This window comes from Engraulis encrasicolus, chromosome 7, assembly GCF_034702125.1.
Source record: "Engraulis encrasicolus isolate BLACKSEA-1 chromosome 7, IST_EnEncr_1.0, whole genome shotgun sequence".
Lineage (NCBI taxonomy): Eukaryota > Metazoa > Chordata > Actinopteri > Clupeiformes > Engraulidae > Engraulis > Engraulis encrasicolus.
Window position 1 is genome coordinate 2,626,257 of NC_085863.1, and position 10,288 is coordinate 2,636,544.

The 10,288-nt window shown below is 43.9% G+C and overlaps 1 protein-coding gene across 1 annotated transcript in view; it reads left to right on the plus strand.

Moving 5' to 3' along the window:
• The first annotated feature begins 6,567 nt into the window (after positions 1 to 6,567).
• prdx4 (peroxiredoxin 4) overlaps positions 6,568 to 10,288 on the plus strand; it is a 7,378-nt gene continuing 3,657 nt past the window's right edge. Inside the window, exons 1-3 of the mRNA XM_063202696.1 lie at positions 6,568 to 6,845; positions 8,564 to 8,681; positions 9,110 to 9,226. Coding sequence (XP_063058766.1) covers positions 6,653 to 6,845; positions 8,564 to 8,681; positions 9,110 to 9,226 — 428 coding nt within the window. The 5' untranslated portion in view covers positions 6,568 to 6,652. The remainder of the gene's footprint in view (positions 6,846 to 8,563; positions 8,682 to 9,109; positions 9,227 to 10,288) is intronic.

Below are 10,288 nucleotides of genomic sequence, written 5' to 3' on the forward strand. Positions count from 1 at the left end.
TTAGTCCGGTTTTAGGTAAAGAGGAAAGCGATTACCACCTGTTATATCGCGGGGAAACTTGCACCTTTGTCACAAATACCCCAGGCACAATTTCCAATCATATTTTAATAATAATACGACCGTATCTCGCTAACTACTCGAAAACATGCGATTTCAGCATTGAGTTCAATGGAGCGCTGTCAAAACTGTCCGAGGTTTGTCCGAGGTCGTCCTTTTGCAGCGCTGTGATTGGTCAAAAAGCACATTAGGGCGGGCCTTAGCCAAAGGTGAATTGCACCATGTCAAGAAAAGAACCATGATTTTGTGAACACAAAAGTAGTGCAGGAAAGGAGAAAGAATAAGTGGCATGCGGGAGCACAGAACCAAAGAAAAAAAGTAGGAAAATTAACAAAATTAGGGATTAAAACAAAACTGTGAAAGCGGAGGCAGAGGAAATGGCCTGAGAGAAGCAGCCGGAAGGTGGAGGCAGAGGAGGAACAGGAGAAAAGCAGAGATTGAAATTTTTGCTTCGCTGTGATTTGTAGGCCCTAATTCTAAGTCCCTTATTCTTCTGACAACATCATCTTAGCAATAGCATTAACATTAGCAGCAGTAAACATGAACAGTAATCATTAGCAATAATTTGCGCGATAAATCAAAACAACATTAGCAATAAACAATAAACCCATTTTAGCAATAAACCCAAACAGTGCTAGTGTGGCTAATGTTGTTATCCATCAACTCAAACAGCACTACAGTGGCTAGTTTTAGCAATAATTCCAAACTGCGCTAGTGGCTCAGCAGAGCGCTAACGCTACGTAGTAGCATCTTACCTCTGACGCCACCTCGGCTCCCTTAAGTAGGCAGCCAATGAGAGAAGAGAGAGGACAGAAGACAGCCAATCAGAGGAGAGAGAGGAGAAGAGAGGTGGAGGAGGAGGAGGAGATGAGAGATGACACCATCGTTACTAAGATACAGTACAGAGGTTAGTGTGATTAGCACGAGGACAAGTCACATTAAACACCTTTAAAATCATGGCAAATAATTATTTAACGCTCATTGCAAATTTAAAATCTAGAACATACCATAGGTAAATCACAATTTATTTATTTATATTGTTTAGACACTAAGTTACCTTCAGCATGCAACCTAGGCTGGGGTGATCATGCAAAGACAAATATTTAAACTAAGTTGAAATTCTACATTTTTTTAGGTGCTTGCTTGCTTGCGTTTATTACTGTTAGAGGAGACACCTCTTGAGGCTTGAAACAACTCTTCCAGTGGCTAAGGCCTTACTTAAGCCACACCCCCACCCACCATCCTTACTTAAGTCCCACCCCATCCTTACTTAAGCCACACCCCACCCTCCATCCTTACTTAAGTCCCACCCCCAGTGACTGGAGGGCGTCAGGTTGGAAATGGAATGCCACCGAGCAACAGCAAGGAGACTACGAAGAACTGCACACAGGGCCCTAGGGCAACCGTAGAGGTAGAAAACAACACTAGAGAGGACCCCGCCCCCCTGTTTCCCAACCTCTTTTGTCCTGCGTACCCCCTAAGCCATTTTGTCATATGATGAGTAAGCTTACCCCCTCACCCTCATTCATGCTCTATTCCTCTATCCCAATGTGACTACACTCAATATAAGGTAAGCGTACCCATTAAGCCCACCAAAATCTAAATTTCTTTATTTTTCAATCATCTTCACACAATTTTTTTGTGAAATGATTTCTTAAATAGTAAGATTTACCTCTCTTCTCAATGTTTATCACTGAATTGATGAATATTTCAAAGTACAATATGAAGATTTTTTACGAGAAAAGTGAAAAGTCTGAATGGGCTTAAATGGTACCTTTGGTACCATTTAAGCCCACTTGTTATTTCTCTATCAAAATACCTGGTGAGGTGTGTGAGTTGAGTTTAAACAGTGTAGCCTATATGGCATAAATGGTTTCAGATCAAAATATTCTTCCAAAATGTAAGATTTGCAAAAAAAAATAATGCATAAAACCTAATTAAACATTACACCATCTCTTACTTCATATACTTCATAAAATTCTTCATCCAAACAGAGAAATTTATTTTTTCTTATTTATTATTGTTAGTTCATTACATTACGCCTTTTTGACCTACTACTTCAGATTGTACAGCACTTTTTATGTCCCTCAAAGGCATTTTTCATTAGCATGCATGCCAACTTGCATGCATTTCAATGGGGTGTACCATTTAAGCCCACCTTGTACCCATTAAGCCCGCCTATACAAAAAGCTATTTTATGGAAATAATCAACTCCACAAAAACATTTCATGATGCATTTCTTTAGAGATCAATGCCAAACAAACTGGAATATGCTTAGAATTCATACCTAACCACCGGTAGAGTAAGATAAAGATGGTGTGTGGTTGTATCAAGAGAATATCGGCGTTTGCTCGCTCATAAAACACATCTTTCCATTTGAAGGGAAATGCTATACTTTAGTAAAACACTGCATGTATATATATAAAAATCATTACATTTACGTTTTAGTTCACTAAATATGAAAGTATTTTCAAAATATTTTACTTAAACTAGCTGAAATTCTATGATTTCTGACATGTCCCAAAACGGCAAAGTTTTGAGGCAACTTCTTGTCAGTAGTCCTGAGACTGGGTTCACTTGGACGGGGATAACTCGACGATAAAAAATGTGATTTGTTTGCAATAAAAAACATTTTGTCAGTTACTAAACCCTTTAATTGGATAGGGTGATGAACAACAAAATTCACCTTTTCCCTTTCTTTAAATTGACCTCAAAGTTGAAAGTGGGCTTAAAGGGTACATGGGCTTAATGGGTACGCTTACCTTATTTCCTATTATTACATCTTTCCGCATACCCCCTGATGTGTGCTCACGTACCCCTAGTGGTACACGTACCCCTGGTTGGGAAACACTGCCCTAGGGCAATACACGGATAGGACCCCCATACTGTCTACCAAGGTCACAATAGGGCCCCCACCACCAACACGGGAGGGCTATTAATGGGCAAATGCCCTGTTCCCCTGCCCCACCCCCACCTAAACAACAGCATGTAGATTACCATATACACCACTCTACACTTTCAGCAGGCATCGCTCAAACTGCAAGGCCAGCATAGTGTCTGTGTCTGCCTACTGACTTACTTAGATGGTATTCCAACAACATGATTACTGGTTAAGTGATACACCTGGCTAAGTTAACCTACAGGAAGTGGTAAAGCTGCTAATAGATAGTCCACATGTGTTGGTTAGTTAAGAAAATGAGGACTCCAGGCTCTTCTACTAGATGATTTACCACCTCAAGGTGAACTTAACCTGGTTTACTACTGAGCCAGGTACCTGGACTACTCCTCGGGTGGCTAAAGGCCACTAGCGTCTGTTTACTTTACAGCACCTCGTACTTAGTTAAGGCCACTACCGTCTGTTTACTTCACAGCACCTCATACTTAGTTAATAGAAATGGGACACGAATGACTAGCCACTACCGTCTGTTTACTTTACAGCACCTCGTACTTAGTTAATAGAAATGGGACGTCTGTTTACTTTACGGCACCTCGTACTTAGTTAATAGAAATGGGACGTCTGTTTACTTTACAGCACCTCATACTTAGTTAATAGAAATGGGACGCGAAGGACTCCCGTAATCAAGCTTCATCTGAACACTCAACACACAAATCTATAAAACAACAATGAACGGTGAATTAACATGACAGACTTTTAAAAATCCACAAATTCACAGACGTTAAGCTCAGCAAATTATTTGATTGTGTGGAAAACACAAGAGTGAATTTGTGTAACACCACATCACACAGACACACTACTGCGGGGCGTTGTGTGACAATGTTAGTATTAGGTATTAGTAATAGTAAGTCGTAAACATCTAAGGAAAGGAGCCCTGTGGCTTTGTTTAGGGGGAAGAGAGGAGCATCCAGACCCTGCTATTCACAGATTTACGACAGGGTGGATCACTACTAAATAAAACCCTCATCCCCTGCTCCCCTCTCCTCCACCTCCACCATAAACCGACGTATGGCCATAACACCAATATGGAACATTATCTAGAGAGGACATGATTATAAGTTAGACAGCAGCCTTTCATTTAAGAGTCATTTAAGGTCAGCTGTGCTCTCAGACAGCTACTCAAAACAAAAACAAAATCATAAAACGTTGAGACATTTGCAGATTTTGCACACAACCAAGGACAGGGCCCTACTCCCCTGTACTTCAGCCATATTTAATGTTGTTGATTAAACGCTTGACAACTGAGTTTAGCAAGATGACAGCAGGTAAAATCATGTCACATTAAGCAGCTGTCATGTCAGCGCTTCCACTGGTTGTTGGGCAGTTGTTTGGTTTGTAGCTAGCTATGGATGCTACGCTAAAGCAGCTAGCTATCTTTCCTATGACACTTCACAGACGACCATGAAACTGGTACAGGTCGTTAGCATTAGCATACAACTGGACAGGGAAATTAGCGTGCCACTGTAAATATACATCGTCAAAGCTTATCTTAATAAACTATACTGGCACACAAACACTACGGGTGACGTTTGAAAACAGCTGACAGGAGTAATTCCGTCTGTAAACAGTCAGATATTCGGAAGGCAAACCTAGCCATCTGGCTAACTTGCCAACAAGGTCAGTTCACCCGTCGGTAAGGATGGTACGCCCCGATCATCTATAAAAGCTGTAAACATCATCATCACAGTTGAGAGTAAACAAATGCTACGGTTTCACGTAACAACAGACACACAAAGTATATGAAACGTACGTTCTTGCTGGCGGTCCCCCGCAAAACATTGGATATAATGGACAGCATCTTCTGCATGCTACGGCACTCTCTCTGATGCTAAAATGCAGACGGGTCAGACCGTTTCCTCAGAGTATGACGTCACACTCTAGGGGACTCTTGTCAATACGTCATCTTGTGGCGCCTCTGTGCTCTTCAGAAAAGACTTTTCAAAGTTGACCTTGCCTGGTGGTTTTCATCAACTACTCTGAATGCAGTGTATGCTATTTTGCAAAGACTGTCTGGACTTCACAAGACTTTCTTTTCTTCACAAGAATAAGTGGCAGTGTTCTCGTATCAAGTCAAGTCAAGTCACTGGTTGGGAGTGAGATCAAAGTCCCTGGGTGCATCCCAATATGTGTCCTTGCCTCCTCCACTTGTGCTTGTCTCCTCGTCCCGCCTCCTGGCCCCTCCTCCGTGGAGAAAACGATAAAGTTTCCCAGCTGTCAGCCTCGCCACAACAACTTTTGAGGGACTGTTTTTCATTCACCATAACAATTGCAAATGAGAAAAAGACTTTACAATTGAGCTTTTGCAAGATATTGAAATATAATGCTGTTGTCAGTGATGTCATCATGACGAGAAGCAAGTGGAGGAGGCAAGTGGAGGAGGCAAGGTCACATATTGGGATGCACCCCCTCTCTTAACCGCTGTCCACTGTCATTGGTGAGACTCACCACTCACAGCTCACAGAACAACAACAAAGCAAGATCAATCAAAGTGGCCTAGAGCAAAATAAAACAAAGAATAAAATAAATAATGAACCCTCAGTTGTTTTCATTGTGGTGGGAAAGGAAAGCAATAGCCTAAGGGTGAAAAGGTGTGTTTTGAGCATGCATGTTAGTGTTGAAAAATGTGTGAGTGTGTTGTGTTGTGAATTAATGTGTTTTGTAGAATTGTAGATTAATGTATGAGTAGGCCTATATTTTTCAGCCGCCTGTGATGGGCTTAAGGTCCGAAAAGCGGACATAGTGATGTTCCATGTATAAATCGTGGTGACAGTTGGTGCCAGTGTTTCTGTCTTGGCCAGGTATAAAAGTGTAAGTTGAACACACATTGCAAAAAGAATAACAATTCTGAGGGGTTCCACCTCCATCTGGTAATTAGGGCTGTGTGTGTGTGTGTGTGTGTGTGTGTGTGTGTGTGTGTGTGTGTGTGTGTGTGTGTGTGTGTGAGAGAGAGAGAGAGAGAGAAAGAGAGAGAGAGAGAGAGAGAGAGAGAGAGAGGGAGAGATTATTGCCAATGTGTTATTTATATGTTTTAGTTAAACTGCACATTGGACACTGGTCAATTGCAATTTCGAGCTTCTGGGCATAGATTTTTGACAAAGTGCACTTGACTTGCCCAAATGTTGCCGGTTCAACTCCCCACCCGCCAGGAAGGGGGGGGGGGGGGGGAGTAATTAACCAGTGCTCTCTTCCATCCTCCTCCATGACTGAGGTACCCTGAGCATGGTACCGTCCCACCGCACTGGGGGCGGCCCCCTTGCACGTGTGAGGCATAAATGCAATTTCGCTGTGTGCAGTGTTCACTTGTGTACTGTGGAGTGCTGTGTCGCAATGACAAATGGAGTTGGAGTTTCCCAATTGGGCTTTCAATATTTCACTATATTAAACTTTTGGTCCCAGATTTTGAGTTTGACACCCCTAGGCTGAAAGCTCTCAGCCAGAGCCGTGTATAAGAGCAAGGGCACCACCTGCTGGTGATTCTTGTGAACGACAAGCATTTATCGATGTACGGTGCGCCACGTAGGACAAACCACATTCTTCTTCGCGCGGTTCGATTCTTTCAGTGAAAAAAATAGCACTTCCTGGTTTTTCTGCAGAGAGAGGCAGAGAGAAGTGCAGACGTGCAACTTCTAATCTGTGGATATGGAGTCTCAACGAGGACACACTACGCTACAAAGCCGATACTTCAGCCTCGTTTGCGGGCTGTTGTTCCTTGTAGATGCCGTTATTTGCGCCCAGCAAGAATGCTACAACTATGCCAGCGGACACGTCTACCCTGGAGAGGCGTTTAGAGTGCCCGTGTCCGACCACTCGCTACACTTAAGCAAAGCCAAAAGTGAGTACAATAAAAACTACACACAAGGGGATGATAGAAACTACAGCACAGTCATCACTGAAATCCTCTTCAGTTTGTCTTGTTTAAAGGGCTGTAGTTGAATGGAAATCTGTCCGACCGGCTGCAGGCTGTGTGCATTGGTTTCCCATATGGTACTGAAGTGAAGCTAGCTAACGGAGATAGCAGATCCGCACCAGTACACCACTAGTTCTAGTTGTAGCGCTACGTGATTCGCTCCGATGTCAGTTGTGGTGTGAGGTTTGGCGGCAGGCAGCATGGGTGTGTGTGTGTGAGTGTGCTGCAAAAGTCAGAAGTGGACGATTTCATATCACCATCACTCATGAGTACACACTACACGTTGCAGCATCACCTCCTTGGGTTGCACAGCCTGCTAAGTTAACCATGCCACTCATTGTGTGCACAGCTGTGAGTTAAAACTATATGGTGACATAACTTCTCTCGTGTGTCGGCTAGAGTTGCTGAACAAAGAGGCTGGAATAGAATGGCCAGATTGGTATTTAACCAAAGAGGATATGATTTAATTGCGGTCATAGTCTGGCCTATAACTTCTGTGATGGCAGGTTTGCCATTCTCCTGAAACGAACTGTATGCTACTGCTTTGTCTGCAGTTCAGCTGTATCATGATAAACATCAAATTCATGACATTACTTGAGATAACGGGTTGTTGTTAACAGGTGTCCCTGATCTTGTCCGAGGTATGTCTGCAGAATGAAAGATAATAGTAAACTCTAAAGGGAGTAGAGTGGAGCTGCGTCAGGTTTGCTGATATGTACACGTCAGGGAAGTGGAGGAGCTCGGTAAGCACTGTCTGTCGAGGGGGAGGAGTGTGTGTGTGTGTGTGTGTGTGTGTGTGTGTGTGTGTGTGTGTGTGTGTGTGTGTGTGTGTGTGTGTGTGTGTCTGGCTGGCTGTTTGTCTGTCGGTCTGCCTGTCTGTCTGCCTGTCGTGTGTCTGTCTTCGAGAGGGGAGGGTCTATCTATCTGTCTGCCTTTGCCAAGAGTGTTTGACAGCTCCAGCCAAAACTGATTTGCCTGAAGTCATGACAAGCACAGGATTCAGACTGACTTCAGTCCTCTTATGATCTCTAAACATGAACCAATCTGAACTTGACAGCAGTGCAAACACACAGGTGTGTGTGTGTGTGTGTGTGTGTGTGTGTGTGTGTGTGTGTGTGTGTGTGTGTGTGTGTGTGTGTGTGTGTGTGTGCCATAGATAGCAGTGAGTTTAACAGGTGTGTGTATTTGACTTTGATAACCGTGTAAACACAGGTGTGTGTGTGTGTGTGTGTGTGTGTGTGTGTGTGTGTGTGTGTGTGTGTGTGTGTGTGTGTATTTGGCTTCGATAACAGTATGTTGTTTGTGTTGTATATTATATTTGTGTGTTTTGTCATTTGTGCGTGTAAGTAGGACATGGCTCTGGGCCATCAGGTCTAAATGTTGTTTGTATCAAACTCTGCTGGAGCTCCACATGATGTGACCAGTAGCTGTAGCTGTAGTCACCTGCTGGAGCTGCACATGATGTGACCAGTAGCTGTAGCTGTAGTCACCTGCTCCACATGATGTGACCAGTAGCTGTAGCTGTAGTCACCTGCTGGAGCTGCACATGATGTGACCAGTAGCTGTGCTGCGTGTCACCTGCCTCCCAATAAACTCGACCAGTACACCCAATTACTAAATGCTTTGTTCTTATTGGTCCACAGTATCAAAGCCCGCCCCTAACTGGGAGGGGACTGCGGTGATTGATGGTGCGTTTAAAGACCTGAAGCTGTCTGACTACAAGGGGAAATACCTGGTCTTCTTCTTCTATCCCCTGGACTTGTGAGTATACTATAGTGTGTGTGTGCGTGCGTGCGCGTGTGTGCGTGTGTTTGTTTTTGTTGTTTATTCTGTGTGTGTGTGTGTGTGTGTGTGTGTGTGTGTGTGTGTGTGTGTGTGTGTGTGTGTGTGTGTGTGTGTGTGTATTTCAGTACCTTTGTGTGTCCTCAATGGTGATCTTAATGTGTGTGTGTGTGTGTGTGTGTGTGTGTGTGTGTGTGTGTGTGTGTGTGTGTGTGTGTGTGTGTGTGTGTGTGTATTTCAGTACCTTTGTGTGTCCTTAATGGTGATCTCAATGTGTGTGTGTGTGTGTGTGTGTGTGTATTTCAGTACCTTTGTGTGTCCTTAATGGTGATCTTAATGTGTGTGTGTGTGTGTGTGTGTGTGTGTGTGTGTGTGTGTGTGTGTGTGTGTGTGTGTGTGTGTTTCAGCACCTTCGTGTGTCCTACTGAGATCATGGCGTTCAGCGATCGCGTTCACGAGTTCAGAGCCATCAACGCAGAGGTGGTCGCCTGCTCAGTGGACTCCCAGTTCACACACCTGGCATGGTAACACACACACACACACACACACACACACACACACACACACACACACACACACACACACACACACACACACAGAGAGAGAGAGGTGGTCGCCTGCTCAGTGGACTCCCAGTTCACACACCTGGCATGGTACACACACACACACACACACACACACACACACACACACACACACACACACACACACACACACACACACACACACACACACACACAGAGGTGGTCGCCTGTTCACTGGACTCCCAGTTCACACACCTGTCATGGTACACACACACACCTCACACCTCACATGGTAATACACACGCAATTTCCACAGATTTGTTTGCATATCTTTTTGTGGGACAACATTAAAGAAATTTCACTTGGACGCAATGAACAGTAGTCAGCGTACAACTTGTCAAGTCAAGTCAAGTGGGTTTTATTGTCAATTTCTTTACATGCACTGGTCATACAAAGAATTTGAAATTACATTTCTTGCTTTCCCATACAGACATAGACTAATCTAGGTAAGGACATAGACAGTATAGACATAGACAGTACTCATACATGGACTTAAGACAGTATGGACATAGACAGTGCTCATACAGACATTTAAAGTGCAAGACTGGACAACAGAAGACTTGTAGAGAACATACATTAAGAGGTAATTGTTGTGCTTTTTTTTTCTTTTAGCGTTCTGACATAGTAATAGTAGCGTTGTATAGCGGCTTCAATTTATTGTTCACTCAAAACAATTTAAAATACAGCCATTAATGTCTCAAAATGTACCTCACAAAAGTGAGCACACCCAGTGGCGGAACTATCGCACACAGGGCAAGACACTGATAGGGCCCCCCATACGGCCTGCCAAGGTCATAATAGGGCCCCCCACCACCAATACAGGAGGGCCCTGGGCTTGCCGCAGGGCATATGCCCCTAGGTAGGTAGGTAGAACAGGCATGTTTCTTTTAGTGCAGTGGTTCTCAACTGGTGGGTCGCGACCCAAAAGTGGGTCGTGGAGGGGTCATGGGTGGGTCGCGGAGCCGTGGTGTAAAAAAAACGTAATTCATTCATTCGCTAAAA